Source organism: Juglans microcarpa x Juglans regia, chromosome 2D, assembly GCF_004785595.1.
Source record: "Juglans microcarpa x Juglans regia isolate MS1-56 chromosome 2D, Jm3101_v1.0, whole genome shotgun sequence".
NCBI classification, from domain to species: domain Eukaryota; kingdom Viridiplantae; phylum Streptophyta; class Magnoliopsida; order Fagales; family Juglandaceae; genus Juglans; species Juglans microcarpa x Juglans regia.
The window spans coordinates 21,676,227-21,694,202 of NC_054596.1; the positions used below are offsets into that span (position 1 = coordinate 21,676,227).

A 17,976-nucleotide genomic window follows, 5' to 3' on the forward strand; every position below is an offset into this window, starting at 1 on the left:
ACCTAGCCACTACTATAGAGACTTTTACCAAAAACTACAAAATCTTACACAAGGGTCTAAGAGTGTAGAGGACTACCATAAGGAGATGGAGGTGGCTATGATTCGAGCTAATATAGTGGAGGATCGGGAGGCCACGATGGCTAGATTTTTTAGTGGGTTGAATAGGGAGAAAGTCAATGTAGTTAAGTTGCAACATTATGTGGAGGTAGAAGACATGGTGCACATGGCTATGAAGGTGGAGAGACAGTTAAGAGAAAGGGTAAAGCAATGTATACTTCGGTTTCTAGCACTTCTTGGAAACCAAAGTGGGACAAAAATGATCAAGTTGTAACGAATGGGAAGACCGAACCACCTAAGAGGAAAGATAAGGGAACTAGCAACAAACCCAAGGTAGAATCACAACCTTCATGAAATAGAGATATTAAATATTTTTAAGTGTTTGAATTCACGGCACATCTCATCTCAATGTCCAAATATGTGGGTGACGATTATATGTGACAATAGAGAGGTGATGACTGGAGAGTAAGGGTGATAGTGAGGAGATGCATGGGTTGGTTGATATTAGTGATGATGATGGAGTGCAGTAGCCCGTGACAGGTGAATCTCTCGTTGCCAGACGTGCTCTTAATACACAAGTCAAGGTGGATGATACGAAGTAGCAAAGAGAGAACATTTTCCATAGTAGATGCCACATCAACAACAATGTATGTAGTATGATCATTGATGGCGGGAGTTGTACTAATGTTGCAAGTACTATTTTAATTGAGAAATTTAATTTGCCTACCTTGAAATACTCTAGACTATACAAGTTGCAATGGTTGAATGATTGTAAGGAGATTAGGGTAAATAAGCAAGTGTTAGTTTTATTTTCAATTGGGTAATACATGGATGAAGTGTTTTGTGATGTAGTGCATATACATGCTCACCATATTTTGTTGGAAAGGCCGTGACAGTATGATAGGAAAGTGATTCATGACGGGTTCAAGAATATGTATACTTTGGTAAAAGACAATAAGATCATTACTCTTGTACCATTGACACGAAGACAAGTGTATGAAGATCAAGTGAAATTGAAAAGAGAGAATGAGTTGAAAAACACTTGTGAGGCCAATAATTCAAAAAAAGAAGATGAAAAAGTGAATGAAAGAAAAAAGTGAGTGAAAAGAAAAAAGAAAGTGAAAGAAAAAAAGAGGAAATGAATAAAATAAGAGAAAAACAAAGAGAAAATTGAGTTTTTATGCTAAGACGAGTTTTAATACTAACGAATTTGACGTAACTTTGCCTAGCGTCGTTGTCTCTTTGTTGTAGGGATATGAGGTCTTGTTTCCTAGCAATGTGTTTAGTCGATTGACAGGTATTAGGGAGATAAAGCACTATATTAATTTTGTGTCAGATGCGACAATTCTTGTCCGACCTTTCTTTGAAGAACATGAGCCCTTGATGCACTTGAAGGGACAAGGTGGAGATTCGAGGTCGAATCCTTTTGAGAAGAGGAGGAATGATGGGACCAAAATGAACCTAGTCTTAAAGATCCTTTGTAAGTTCTAGATGGGCCAATTACAAGGTCAAAAGCTAAGAAGATCAATGAGGCAATGCAAGGATAGGTACAATCCACTTGGGACGAGTTTAGTAAGAGCCTAACATTCAATATGAGCTTGAATGATGAAGATCCAGTTTTAATTCATTTGATACAAGTTATAGAATATGACAACAACATGACTTAAAGGTTTTGGGCACTTGAAAGCTTTCAACTTGTTTAATCCATTTAAAGGACTTATTTTATTAGTTTAGAATAATTGGATTTATTATGATAATGACTTAAGGGAGGTGCCTATTCAAGGGCATGTTGGAAAAGTTATTATTTTATTGAACTAGGGTTTCAAGAAGTTACTGTAGCCAAGTACTGTAGCCTTATTGTAGATGCGATACTATTCACTCAGGGGCATTTTTGGAAGATGAGGATTTATTTTGGTTAGGGTTTTAATTAGGTTTTGCTTTAAATAGTCTTTGTAGTCTCATTTTAATTAGTTTATGAAATTTGATAAATTTATTCATTGTGAGTTGAGTTTATCTCCTCTTATTCTTGAATGAACTTTTGAACTTATCAAAGGTAAATCACAATATTTGTAGCATTCTTTCTTATAATTTAGGTTCTTGAGATAGGTTTTTCACTGGATCTAGATTTTCATATAATTTAGATTCTTGAAACGAGTTCATCAATAGGTCTAAATTTTTCATTGGCTTGATTTTGACTTTCTTGGATGATTTTTTAAATTGATTGTGGGTTCAAGGGACTCAAGTCACACGTGTTCATATCATAAGCACTTTTAACAATAAAGACTTTATTCTCATACAAACCCAGAACAGTGTGTCCTCAACTTCTAATTTACTCAAAGGTAAGCTGCAAATAATCTTAGCCTCCTCCTCACTAACCACCTCATTTGTTAAACTGGTATTCTAGCAAGCTTTTTGGTGATTAATAAGTTCACTAACTCTAGCATCCTGTTGGAGTACCTTAACTGAAAATTGAACTTTATAGGTACTTGGTGTAGGTAGTCAATTGTCTTCCCATATCTTTATCTTAGCCTCATTCCTAACTCTCCACCTCATCCCTTCTAAAATCAAAAAATCTTGATCCCCTTATACTCCTCCAAATATACTCCTCCAATTCTTGAGTTTATATTTTCTCATTTAAGAATATATATCATTTAACTTGTTTCAAAATGAAACTAGGTTAATTTCAATTTAACACTTTAAATGTTATAATATTTATTGTTTTTTATTTATGTTTTATTTTATCATTTGAAATTATATATTTTTGTTTTATTTTTTAAGGTAGATAACTAAAACTTTTTTGTTCATAAATTTAACCTCTTTTGTTTTTTTTAAGCATTGTTAGTTCAAGATTTACTTTTCTAAGATTACACAACATATAATTTCTTACCATATTCAAATGGACATTTCTTGAGATGAAGATGAAATTTTAAATTATAATTTGATACTTGTACAATGATTTTATGATCTTTATAATATCAAAGTCTCTATGTTAAAATGAAAGGGTTATCACATATTACCATTAAAAAACAATTTGAAGTTATCACATATTGGAGAGACCCTAGGAGTCATGTGTCCTGCCTTGTAAACCTACGATGTCGTTGGCATATGCCTTTAAAGAAGGAAGAAAAGGAGGCAGCGGCTTAGGTTCAAGCTCATGCTTGGGAGAGGAAGAAAATGAAGAAGAATAAGGAATGGGAGAAAAATAATAAGAGGGATTAGGTTAAACTATAGTTTGAGAGAATAATTGTTTATATATCATAATGGGTGGTATGCGGGTGATTCACAGGTTTGAGTTTCCACACCCATTTTCTATAAAATCTCATATCATCAACAACTTGCTCGAGATTAATGAGCAGATTGTCTGCTTATACCCATGCGAGACATATGGATTTAGCAGACAAGGGGATCACAAGAACTTGTTACCAACCTCTACCCTAAGGTGATAATATGAAATTAGAGGCACCAATCAACCTTTTTTATTATGTCTTGAAAAAATGTATACTTTCTACCTTTGATTTTGAGCTTTGCATTTCAAACTATAAAAGTTGACACATTGCACCATTTAACCATAAAAGTACTTACAATATGCATCCTATTAAGCTCTAACGTTTAAAACTGATGAAAAGTAGATAATGTGACATTATCTTTATGGACAAATCTTAATCGATGGCACAAAGTATCAATTTTTTATAGTCTTAAGTATGTAATGTGTTTATTTTTGGTATATATGGTCTAATGTACAAAATTGTTTGAGTTTTGGTGTGCAAAATATTTTTCTCAATTAAATCATTAGTTCGAACGACTTTTTCACTATCAAATCATTAGTTTGAGAATTTTTTTATAAATCTTGATACATTAAAATAAAATTAAAGTTTCAAGACTTGGGATAAGCTATCCCAAATGAAGTCTTGTTATGGTGAAAGAAATGCTAAAAAAGAAAATAAAAAAACAAACAATGATATTTATTTCTTGATTATGTAGAGGAGGGGACTGCCAAAAATGCAAATTTGTAGCCAATAGTAGAAGTCGCATTAGTTTTGGCACATTTTGTGGAGACTTCTATTTCTATTGCATCTATATATGATAAAAGAAAATTTTGTTGTCTTGTGTTTCACTTTTATGATTATGAACTATAGAATGCATGCATGGAACTATTGCAACTTTTGACACATGAACATTTGGTCGACCTCATCTATTTGAATAACATTTGATAAGAACTTAAGTTGATAAAAACAATGATCTTTATTTCTTGATTATGTAGAGGAGGGGACCGCCAAAAATGCAAATTTGTAGCCGATGGTGGAAGTCGCATTAGTTTTGGCACATTTTGTGGAGACTTCTATTTCTATTGCATATATATATGATAAAAGAAAATTTTGTTGTCTAGTGTTTCACTTTTATGATTATGAACTATAGAATACATGCAGGGAACTATTGCAACCTTTGACACATGAACGTTTGGTCGGCCTCATCTACTTGAATAACATTTGATAAGAACTTAAGTTTATAAAAATTATGAATTAATTAAGAGAGCCCCGGTTGCTCGGATCTTAATTTACAAACTCTAATGAAAGGTTTATAGGAAATTGTATTTTCTGTATTTTTATTTCTAAAGCAAGATACACTAGGTTATTTTCAACAAATAATTTATAATTAAATGATCAATTTACGTTTTGAGAAATATGTTAAGGAGTGATATGATCACCTCGCACAGGTGACTACAGCAAACTAGGCAAAAAATGTGGATTTGGCCACCTCACTCTAGATGCAGGGTCTAGAGTACCTTGCTCAAGTGATCATGATATGAGATGTCACTCAATTATTTTTCAAAATTGAGTCTCAAGTTACTTAGAAAAAACCACATGACTACACCCACATATATGTATGCATATGCATAACAGTCCATGCGAGTGAACTTGATTCTATCATTTGAGAGTTAGTGGATACAGTTAGATAGGTGAATTTGTGTTACGACATATGCAGATGGTACCTTTGATGTCTCATTACAGAGTAGGCAGCAACTCTTGCATGCACTGTGCACGATTGGCCCCTTCAGTGTGTAGACAAACAGTTGGCATATGAGTTGCGATAATGGAACTTTTTAATTGAATTATCAGGTATGGAAAAGTTGAGTAGTGATTAAGCATATAGCTAGTGTTCCTTTTGAGTAAGCCTTATTAGTAAAGTTGGCGGTGGATTACGAGTTTTCCGCTCAGCAAGTTGGATAAAATCCATGTTGTCCTTAAGCCTTTTTATGATCTGATGAATTAGATCTTGACTCGCTTCTAATAGAGAAATAGTGTTTCTATAGTACTATATAGCCGTGTCAAAGTGCATCATACCATTTAAGCTTTTTTTTTTATGATTATCTTGGAGGTGTAGAGAAAGTTCCTATTAATAAGATTTTCCTAATCCTCCCTTTCTGAAATATCTCCACCACATTACATGTGTGAGGGTGAGGGATAGGAGACCTCACCTAGCCCACTACAAAAAGAGGAGGAATTTTCTTGGGAGATCTCCCCATCATTGATCATATGATGGAGAGAGAACCTATCTTCATGGATATGGTGGATTTCTAGCCATCGTGAGATGCCTTCTGTGCATGGAATTTGATGTTTTCACTTGGGATGGGATAGGCAAGGTTATACAAGATGGCATGGACTATTGTATGCTTTTTTAAGAGTTTTTTCTTTTATGATTTTTAAATGGATTTCTGCATGTAAAAGCGCAACAAAAAATATTTACCTAACATTTTTCTAAGAGAAATGCATTTCTTCATCTTTGGTTTTTTCATTATACTCATACTGCTTATGTAAAACGTTATAAGTTCTTTTATATATCAACCATTTAAATTGCTATACAATTAAAATGTGTTAAACTAACAACTGTGACCAGAGATGATAAAATAAAGTATAAAGAGTAATGTTTCTCTTTTTCTCTCTGCTACACTTAGCGTTGTAAGTTAACCGGTTTGAACTAGAAAACCGATCGGATCGAATGGTTTCAGTCAATGCGGACCAGACTGATAATCCTGATGGTCGGTTTTGGTGCATTTGTTTTTAAAATTTTGGTTCTCGGTCTAGTCATGGGATACGATTTTTTCGGACCGGACCGACCGAAATACATGTATAGTTTTTTTAGATTATTTTTTATATAAGAATTTATATAGTAGTTGTAAACTTAATTATATAATTTTCATCTAACCTATAATCATTGACTATATAAAATGTTGAATATAGTATTAAATATTAACTAATATGCTATTGACAATTAAGTAATATATTATATGATAAATCATAACGTTATATGCAATAATCATATTCTAGTATCTACATTAATTAAAATAGTTAGGTACATTTTTTGTAAGATACCTAAGTTATAAGTATGAAATATCCATGGACCAATTTTTCATTAACTATATAAAAAATATTAAAATTTTAATATAGGTCATTATGTAAAACTATCATAATTTATACACATACTATTGAGTATCGAGTCCTAACTTACTAATATCATTAATATAATTTGGTTTTATTAATGAGTTAATTAGATCATCCCCTTTAAAGAACTCACTTAATTTTAATTGTATTATTTTATATAATTTGTTTCCTTGAATTTATTTGCTAGAAAAGAAAATGATATAAAAATATTGATATTAAATAAGGAAACGATGCTGTTTAGAGTGAATTTAAATCTATACAGCGCAGTTTCAACATAAGGATTTTTAAACCCTAAATGGCGAACTCTTCTAGACTCCAGCCTTCTTCATTTCTCCCCCTCACCCATTCACCCTTCGACCTTCATCCACCCATAACTCCCACACAAAATAAACAGAGCCCCTGATTTGCCCCACGCTACTGTGCTGGTCACTGGTTTCCACCACCTAGTCACTAATCACCATCATGCCTGCTAAAGTGAGTTGATTTTTAGTTTTTCTATTATGTTGGTGGTAATTTTTTGGTAATTTGTTGGTGGTAATAAGAAGAATTTTTTGAGTTTATTTTGTTGATGATAGCTTAGGTTAATGTTCAAATGTTTTGAAGTACGTTGCTATTTAGTTAGTCGTGGAATATGATGCATCTAATTAGGGTTTGTGCTCTTGTATGTATGCACGAACATGCATAACTTCACTGTGTGTTTTAGTTTGCATTGTAGCATGAATTTGATGATTAGTCGATCTAAATGCCGATTCTTTGTAGATTAGAGCTAGACCTCTACAGTTAGAGATCTGTACATTGCTCCAACATACATTTTAGTGTGTGCGCTTATGGTGAATTGTTAATGCAAGTTCTGGGACTTTTCCTAATTTGAGTGGGGATATGGTTCTTTTGTCTTGAGCATAACCAAAATCATCTATTGGGAATATGAATTTTATATAGTGAAATAGATCTCTCAAATTACATATTGTGCATTTAAGGTGAATGAGTGAAATGAGTTCATTTAAGGTGAAAGAGGAATATTATTTCCGATATACGTCTTATTTTGTAGTCTTAGCAATAGATTTAACAATATGGATTGCATTTAGAGTTTTTACATGGTATTTTTGTTATGGATATTCATTTAAGTTAAATAATTTTTTTAAATTATTTTATAGATGAACACTTCAAAAGAAACACTTTTGGAAGACTCTAACATGGATAATGCTTAAGATGCAGCACAAGGGCAAAGCATTCCTCCACTTCCACCCAATATAAGTACAAAATCGAGTAATAGTGAACCTAGTGGTGGATGTAGAACTACGTCAATGGTTTGAGATCACTTCACAAGAATACCAAAAAGTGATCCAAGTAAACTTAAGGCTACATGTAATTATTGTAGTGCCTATTATACATGTGATACGAAGGTGAACCGTACAAAATCTATGAAGTATCACATTGAACATCAATTTAAGAGATGTCTATTTAATAGTATGGATAAGTCCTGAACTACCTTGGGTTGGAAGGTCAAGGATGGAGGAAGTAGTAGTGGGGGACTTGTTCTTATAGCCTTTAGTGTTGAGGCTTGCAGACAAGACCTAACAGAAATAATTATACTTGATGAGTTGTTATTTAAGTTTATTGAAGGGGAGAGTTTTAAAATATTTATATTTGTTGTTCAACTTAAGTGGGTATGGACCTCGTCTCGTGCTACGATTGCCAATGATTGTTAGTGTCTATTTGACAACAAAAAAATAAGTGAAGAAGTACTCTTCAAGGGCAACAGATTTCCATTACCACGGATTCATAGATATATGTGCAAAACCTAAACTACATGTGTCTTATTGCACATTTCATTAATGATGATTGGAAACTACATAAGAAGATCCTCTTTTTTGGTTTAGTTGAATATCACAAGAGTGATACCCTTGGTAAGCCTATAGAGATGTGCTTGATTGATTGAGAGTGGCCAAAAATACTTGCAATCACTCTTGATAATAAAAATTCGAACAATAGAGCAGTGTGAAAAAGAGATGATACTATTTTGGAACATGAATTCTTGGATGTGAGATGTTGTGCCAACATCTTAATCTTAATTGTTTGTGAGGGATTGAAAGAATATGATGAGTCTATTGCCAATGTGAGAGGTGTTATGAAATATATTAAATCCTCTCTACAAAGATGGAGTGCATTTAAGTTGTGTATATAATTTGAAGACATTATGTGCAAAAGTTATGTATGCCTAGATGTGCCAACTAGGTGAAACTCCATCTGTCTTATGTTGGAGAGGGTTAAAGATTTTGGAAAGCCTTTTGAACGGCTAGAGTAAGAATATATGGGGTTCCCATCTAGTATTGGAGATGAGAGTGATGATGATGGAATGAGAAAGGAGAACATCAAAGAAGTTAGAGCCTCCCAACAAGGATGATTGGGAAAAAGTAAGATTGTTTGTGAGATTTTTTAGCCAATTTCATGATGCAACTTTACAATTTTCGGGTTGTCAATATGTAACTTGTGACTCTTTTTTTTTTTTATAGAATTAGTTACAACTCAAGATACAATTGACATGGAGTGTGAAGAAGTATGACATGTGGTAAGGTTAATAGCAATAAATATTTGACAAATATTAGGATAAATTTGATAATATGAATATGTTGTTGTATGTTGGACTTATTTTTTATCCTCGATATTAGATGCAATATCTTGAATTTACATTGGAAACAGTGTATGCTAATGAGTCTACAAAAGCGGTTTAGTTGAAATGAAGGTGAAAAGTGCTTTGACCTGTATGTATGATGCATACATTGAAACTAAAGAAGGGAATAATTCTTGTCCACAACAATAGAGCAAAAGTTTCTCAATTGAATATGTAACTACTATAGGTATAGGTAGTAGACTTGAGAATGGAAAGGCACTGAGATTGACTCAATTTAAGCAACAATTGCAATCAAAAAACTCTTTAGAAGGCAAGTCTGAGGTGGATAAATACCTAGTTGTGAGGAAGATGATCGGAAAAAACTCTTTAGAAAGCCTCTGAATCCGCATTTAGCACAGTAGGTCGTATATTTGATTCCTTTCGAAGTAGTTTGTCTCTGACTATGGTTGAGGGCCTCATTTGTGCACAAAATTGGTTTCGTTTTTCTTCTACTCTAATTAGCCTTAGGACTTTAATGGATGATGTGAAAGATTTTGAAAAGCTGAATAAAGGTATGTAACAAATTTATTTCCTTTTATATCTTTTAATGATTTATCTGTTATGTAAAGTTATATAATTTGTTTTACTTTATTTTTTATGTATAGAACTTGTGAGTGAGGTTGAAAATTTCGTGGAGTCATTGAATATAATATCTACACCTATTGAAGAGGATTGAGGCGAGAAGAATATACCACTTTACTATTTTTTTTTTTTTTTTTTTGTTAGCATGAATAAAATATTGAAATTAAAAACATTGATTTCTATATTTTTTTCCCAGAAAATCGTTTGATTGTGTATTGTGTCTAGGGGTGGGCTCCGACTCCGACGGAGTCGGAGTTGTCATTTCCGACCTCCGACTCCGACAAAAGTCAGAGTTGAATTTCCCCTCCGACTCTGAACGTAGTCGGAGTCCGATTCTGATCGGAGGTCGGAGCTCCGAACTCCGAACGGAGGTCGGAACTCCGACCTCCGATCGGAACTCCGACTGAAGTTCGGAGGGAGTTCCAAACGGAGGTCGGAGCTCCGACTCCGAACAAAATTTCCAAACTCAATTTCGGAAATTTTGTTCTTTTTTTTATTATTATTTAAATTTTATTGTTCAATTTCGTTTCAGATAATGAGCAATATATATATTTTTTTTAAAAGTGAACGATCTACAAATATTTGGTTTATTCAAGAGTTTTCAATAATTTAAATATTCGTTCTGATTATGTTACTGAATTTTGATTATATCTTTAATTTGTTTTATGTCCGCCTGAAATTTAGCATTAAAAGTGCTCATGACTCATGAGTTGAAAATTACACAAATTTAAAATTTTATAAAAAAGAATGATGGTACGAATTTATATAATTCGATTAATTTCAGTTGAATAATAAATTCTAAACGTTTGAGAGATGATGGATAAGTACTAATAGAAATTATAGAATAAAGAGTACTTATCTCACATCTTTGCTCAGGATATAACTACATAAATATAACTATATAAATAGTTTAAAAAGTAAATAACATGTATGATGTAGCCATAAGTTATAACAGTCTCATTTATAACGTAATAACAATATGACTCAATCTTGAAATATAACTACATAAAAATTAAACACGGATTTCACTCAAATACTTTTTGTTCCATTGGTCATGCCTGAAATGAAGATAGAAAGTAGTAATCAATAGATGAAAAAAAAATTGATAATAAAAAATTGAATACGGTAAAAGAATAATTTAATTCTTACCAAGAAAGGAGGTTCTCTTAACTCCATCCTAACTCTCAAGTAGCGTCTGTTCTAGACTCTCAATCATCGGTAATTATGTTAAGGTTCACAATTAAATCTATAAAATCATAAAAAGTAGAAGTTACAAACATTAAAAATAATTAAATCATCATTTGAAAGCATATAAATTTACCCGATTCATGCCTACAGCTCTCGGCATCAACGCCAACGGTATCTAGTCCAATAGGTGTTTCACTTATCCAATTCTGTGTGCAAACGAGGGCCTCCACGGTTGACGGCGACAATGAACTCCGATAAGCATCCAACACGCGACCTCCAGTGCTAAATGCCGACTCTGAGGCAACCGTAGTGACAGGAATGGCTAGCACATCTCGGGCCATACGGGAAAGGACTGGATACTTGGTGGAATTAACTTTCCACCAAGTTAATAACTGAAATACATCACTAGGTGTCTCGACAACTTCCATAAAATATCGTTCAACCTCAGATATACAATGCATAATATTCCTTGTTGACATGAGTTGATGATACTGCCGTATAATACGATTGCCTCTAACCCCTACAGATGAGTCAGTATCACCTGAGGAAACTGTCAATCCTGTCGGCCTCGAATGTGAGGAGCTACCAACTGCGGATGAAGGCTGAGCACTAGTATTGTAATGATGATATAAGTCATCAACATCACTTTTTAGCAATCTAATAAACTTTGCAGCTTTCACTGCCCCGAGGACGAAATTTACCCAAAATTCTAGAATGGCTAACTTAACTCGGGGGTCAAGGATCACAGCCACAAATAGCAATCTATTTATCTTCTCAATATTTCTCCAATATTTATCATATTTGATCTTCATCCTCGTAGCCATAGCAGATAACAATCCAGCAGAGTCAGTACAATTATTTTCCAACTAAAAGTGAAGCTCCGAGAGCTCGCTGAAAAATGAGTTCACAGTCGTATATTTGGATCTAGATAGCCGCATGGTTATCTCATAAAGAGTTCTTAAAAATTCAACAAAATAACTCACACTGGTCCAATCATGTGCGTCCGGCGCACCGAGTCCCTGTCCTGCTGGCTCCAACAAAGCATACCTCAGGCCCCTATCCTCGACCTCCATCCGCTCGAATGCTTTTTGGTACTTCTGTGCCACATCCAACATCATGTATGTAGAATTCCATCGAGTCGGAACGTCCAAGCACAGCATACTAGAACATTCAATCTTCAGATCTTCTGCTATTGCCTTAAACTTGGCAAGCCTTTGAGGGGAACCCCTCACATATCGTACAATGTTGCGGACTCGGGTTATGGAATCATGAACCTCTTTTAATCCCTCAACAACTATGAGGTTAATGATATGAGCACATCATCGAACGTGAATAAACTCGTGGGCTCGAATAACATCATCTCTCACCGTCGTGTTCCGCTTAAACCAATCAATTGCTGTTTCATTCGCACTGGCATTGTCAACTGTAATACATAGCACTTTTCGAATTCCCTAGTCCTTTAAACAATCATCCATCTTCGCCTCAATGGATGCACCTTTATGATCCACAATTTCTTTAAAACCAATAATTTTTTTATGCAAAATCCACTCACTGTCAATGTAGTGTGCTGTGATACACATGTAGTAGACGTTCTGTATGGAAGTCCATGTGTCAGTCGTAAAAGACACTCTCTGGCCAGTGGTAATAAACATCTTCCTCATGTCCTCCTTGTCCTTCGCATGCCTCTTCATACAATCTCACATCACTGTATACCGTGATGGAATGAGAAATCGTGGCTCAACAAAATTTAGAAACTTTCGAAAGCCTCTTTTCTCGACTGTGGTAAATGGCATCTCATCAGTAATTATCATCTCTGCAAGCATGTCCCTCAACATCTTCTCACTGTATTGAGGGATGACTAATTTCTTAGTCTGTGTACCATCAGTGGCTGTAGAAGTTTGCTAACTGAGGTTGGTCTGATCAGTGGCTTGCAATCCCTTCGCTATCTTATATCGTTGACAACCATTTAGATGTGCTATTAACACACTGGTACCTTGCTTCTTCGAATGGCATCCACAAAGTGATTCACAGTAATGACATCTTGCTACTGGGTTCGCAATTTCACCAGGAATTTTGGTGAAATGCTCCCATGTCCACGACCTCTTTTTAGAAGGTCGTGGTGGTTGATCTTGCTCAATGGGCATCTCCTCCTCTTCGTTGAACATATCCTCATCCCCTATATCAACTGGGAGTGGGAGTCGACTACTCTCACAAGATGTAACTACTCTAGATGTAGCTGCTCTAGATGTAGCTGCCCTAGATGTGGCTCTAGGGGTGGAAGTACCCACCGGTGTAGGAGTTGTAGCATATCCGCCACATCCCCTTGTGGACGATCATCTCCACTATGTCTAGGATCCATATCACAATTAATGAAGCTGGAAAAATTAAATTAGAAGCAAAAAATTAGTTTAAAAATAAACTAGGCTATTGTATTATACAATAGGACATGTATTATTGTATCATAATATATTATTGTATCGATGTATTATTTCATCGAGGTTCGGTTGACGTGCGCTCGACTCAGCGGAACCCATCCAGAGAGGTTCGCTCGACGTGCGCTCGACGTTCGCTCGAGCAAAACCCATCCAGAAATGTTCACTCGACGTGCGCTCGACGTGGCGCTCGAGCAGAATCCATCCAGAGAGGTTCACTCGACTTCCGCTCGACATATCGCTCAAGCCAATGTTCAATACAACGTGCGCTCGACTTGCGCTCGACACCTCGCTCGAGCGCAAGTCTGCAATACAATGTAAAATTCAGGGTTTTGAGCGTCGTGTTGGGACTATATTGAATATTCAATACAACCAATTCACAAGAATCACAACTGCTGGCTCCAATTTATAAGAGATGTGCTTGAATTAAATTTAGGGCTCACCGTAGGTGGAAGCTGAACAGAGGAGCAACGAGGAACGGCGGCACGGAGGAGCAACGACGAACGGCGGCACGCTGGCAAGAAAGATACAAGACGTGAGGACGGCTTCACAGTTCACTGGTTCAATCACTGGGACGGGAGACGCGAGAGAGAATGGAGAAGGAAGAAGAACTGAAGAAGGAAGAAGAAGAACTGAAGAAGGAAGAAGAAGGGGGGAACGTATGAAGGAAGACATATGAAACGACGCCGTTCCATATTAAGTGGAACGGTATCGTTCAATAATTTTTTGGACTTATTTGTGATCATTTGAGTGTGTTGATTTCCTTTTGGTTATTTAAGTGATGGTTAGATACATTTCATCTTATTTTGATTATAGAGTAATTTATAATATTATTTTATAAGTAGGTGGTTAATAGCTAAATGTTTGGATTGTAATAATTTATATATTTTGTCCTTACTTTTTTAGATTTATTTATTTATTTGGAGTTTAGATGATATTGCATTTTTTTGTTTTTAATTTTATTATGATTATTACTATTTCATGAATGGATATGGATAATGTTTATGTATAGCTTTTCCTTTCTTTTTCTTTTTTTTTTTTCTTTTATTTGGAGTTTGAATGATATTGCTTTTTTTATTTTTTTTTCTCTATTTTTTTAAACTTTATTATGAAGATTGCTAACCTTTATGGATGGACATGGATAATTTTTATGTATATTTTTCATTTCCTTTTCTATTTTTATCTATTATTTGTAGTTTGGATAATATTCAAAACTTTAATTATTTTGGAGCTTTTTGTATCAGTAGGGCCGAAATAAACAAGAAAAGGTAAATTAGGTCTTTAACAAAAAGTAGTCCATTTTGCACAAACCTGAACCAAAATGTACCATATTGGCTGATAGCTAATGGTCAAATACAGTCTATAGGTAAGGTACTACCGGTCTGGTCTCGGGGTGGAAAATGGATAGACCATTAGTTTCGATTCGGTCTAGAAATCTCCATTTGGACTGATCGGACGAACCGATTATAGCCATAAGTTCAAGTGGGTATTGTGTGGCCCACTTTTTTTTATGTTTAAGTTGAATAAATATTTAGTAATTTTTTTTAATTATTTTCTTAAGGAAATAATTTTATTATAATAATCTAAAATCTAGTAGATGGTGTTGATAGTTGATACCCCTAGAACCATTCCAAAAATTGCAGATGTATGGACTAAATAGTTAAATAAGTATAAAAAAAAAAAGTTATGGAGGATAAATCAGGATTAATGGAGTAACTTAGGTTTCATGTTCTCTTAAATAATAGACTGCAATATGGTCTAAGAGAAAACTAACCATAAAGATGGTTTTTGTTGATACATCTTGAAAAGATCTACCCAAGTTTGTACTGCCAACCATGAGAGGCTATTGTAGATAGGGTTGCACTAGTTTTTGGTCAATTGCCATGTTGAAGAAAGTTTCCATTCCCTACTCCATGGGCTTGGTAGGGGAGTACATCGACTTGAAGTTTAAGGAAAACCAGCAAGAGATGTGAGAACGGGGGTTGACTCAATCACAACTTTGTAGAGAGTTGAGAAACATGAAAAATTGTAGAGGGTAGACTCATGGGTCCCACATGTCGGTTATTGAATGAAGTAGATTAAATCTTGAAGATTTCAGGCCCAGGAATGGAATCTAATAAGGCTAGAGGTGTAAGTTTACTAATCCGGATTAGAAGATCGAACTGACTAGACGAGACTAAACCGATAGGTATATTGGTCAGTTTTGGTCCATATAACTTGAGAATTTCAGTTTTTAGTCTAATCCCGCGGTGTAGTTTTTTGGATTAAAACGGACCAACCAAAGTGTATATATAGTTTTTAAAAATATTTTATATATAGTATTTTATATAGTATGTATAACTTAATTATGTAATTCTCATCTAACCTATCACCTTTAACCATATAAAATATAAAATATTCTATTAACTATTAAGTATTAACTAATATGCTATCAATTAACTAATAGATCATATGGTAAATCATAGTATTACATGTAGATATATACTCCTAATTAAAGTAATTAGGTAGTTTTTTTATAAGATACCTAAGTTGTAAGTACATATAAAGTATCTATAAACAATGAAAATTATTTAATATTCATTAATCATATATAAAATGTTAGAATATTAATATGTATTACATATCATAATTCTACCAAGTTGATAACTATTAAAATCATAAATATAATTATAATTAATTATTTTAAAGTTATTTACATAATCCACATTAAAGAACTTAATTTATTTTTATTTTAATATTTTAAATAATTTTTAGTATTAATTTATCTGTAAAAAAAAAAGAAAAGAGAGGGAAAAAAAAACTCTTTTATTAGAGAAATTGTTAAATAATTGATATTCAAAAGTGTAAAAATTGTGAGTCTTTTTGTATAGTTGGCCTAAAAATACATATTAGAACTGATTTCAGAATTCTTTGTATGTTTGATCTATTTTATACTGGTCTGGATTGAATTGGGCTAAATGGACCGGCTAGTTTGGATGTTAAGTTGAATTTAGTTGAGTTGAGTTCTTTATGAATAGTAGTGAGTTGAGTGATGAAGTAAGTTATGTAGGACTCATCTAAACTAAGTTTAAAGTATATTTAGATGTTAAGATAAGTTTAGTACTTTTTATGAAAAATTAAAAAAGGTAATGAGTCCCACGAATAAAGGTGTTTTAAGTTGAAAAAGATTATAGTCTCACGTGTAAAAAGATTTTGAATTGAGATAAGGTTAATAATTTAAGAATTAAATATTTAAATATTAGATTCAGTTTAAATTAAACTGAACTCAACTGAGCATAACCAAATTTGACAATCCAAAAGCAGCCTAAATATCCAAAAATCTCCATATAAACCAATCGGACCGGTTATACACAACGTCAAGACTCGAGATCTCAATTGCACCCCACCTGTCAAATAAAATAGGAAAACATTTCCCCTCCCCGCCCTCAATTTCCTGTCGCGCCAAACCCTCCCGCCAAAAAGGTTCGCGCCAGTCCACGCCACTTCTTTCTATATAACCTAAACGGTTTTTGGAGGCTAAACCAGAATCCTCCTCACCAATCCTAATCCAAATATCTCCCACTCCATATTCGTAGAAATTACTCACTCCCCCAAATCCTCCAAAACCCGACAGCCATGGTAGTGCCCTTGGGTCCCGGAAAGTTTTATGGCTCCAGTCTCCCTCGCCCGCGAATATATACAGACGTCAAATACAGCGACGAGCGGGTCGATCCGCCCGTCCCGGTGCTTGATCCTTTTATGTCGTGGGCCAATGAGGCTCACTGGTCCATGGGCGGGCTCAGTTTCAAGCGCCTACGCCTCCAGGGCCGCATCGAAGGCAACGTGACCAAGCTCCGCGCCGAACGCGAAAAGGCCATGACGAACCAAGACCGTAAGAAATTCGATTCTCCAAATGTATCGGTTCCACCTGTGCCGAAGAAAGCAGTTACTGTTTCGCGTTCGGAATCCCCTCCGCCGGCTCCGATCGCGACGAAGAGGCGGAGATATATGACTCTGGTTGATGATGACGAGGAAGAGGAGATTAATGTGGTTAAGAGGAGGCTGGTTAAGAAGCTTGGGGATGATTTTGATAGGGTAGCAATGGAGAACACGAGGATCAAAGTGAGCCCAGTGAAGGAATCGGGTCAAGACCCGGTTTCGGGTATCGTGGGCATGAGGACACGGAGCAGGGGAGTGGAGGAAGGGCGTGAACAAGAACATCAATCGAATTCCAAGGGCAAGGGGAAGAAGAATTCGAAAGGTAGTTCTAGTTCTGCAGGAGTGAGTGGGGTTAGAACCTCTCCAAGACTGGCAAAGGAGAAGGGGGGGTTCTAGTTAGAGATCGATTGTATTTTGATTTAATTGTATGCTTTTAGTTTTGTCGTAGTTTTGTAATTTTTTTGAAGATTTGGTTTGATGCTATCATGTTTGTTCGCTCATGTCCGTTTCTTGTTTGGCAAAAAGGAAATTAGAAATTAGAAACTATACTTTCATAAATATACTCTTTCTTTCTTTGAACAAATCATTATCCTCTGTAACTGAGTCGTCCGGCAAATTTGAAATTTTATAGTATTAATTTGTGCCTCTTCTTTCTACGCTTACAGTGTAGGAGCTGCTCAAATCTTTC

The 17,976-nt window shown here is 34.8% G+C and overlaps 1 protein-coding gene and 1 long non-coding RNA gene across 2 annotated transcripts; both read left to right on the forward strand.

Moving 5' to 3' along the window:
- The first annotated feature begins 6,792 nt into the window (after positions 1-6,792).
- Positions 6,793-9,146, forward strand: LOC121248053. The gene is made up of 2 exons (XR_005937390.1): positions 6,793-6,971; positions 7,652-9,146. It is a non-coding gene; the product is annotated as an uncharacterized LOC121248053 (long non-coding RNA).
- A 7,613-nt stretch (positions 9,147-16,759) lies between these two features.
- LOC121250126 lies at positions 16,760-17,871 on the forward strand. Its single transcript, XM_041149069.1, has one exon. It carries the CDS (start codon positions 16,986-16,988, stop codon positions 17,682-17,684), a length of 699 nt encoding a protein of 232 aa, XP_041005003.1. The 5' UTR covers positions 16,760-16,985; the 3' UTR covers positions 17,685-17,871.
- Positions 17,872-17,976: the final 105 nt, after the last annotated feature.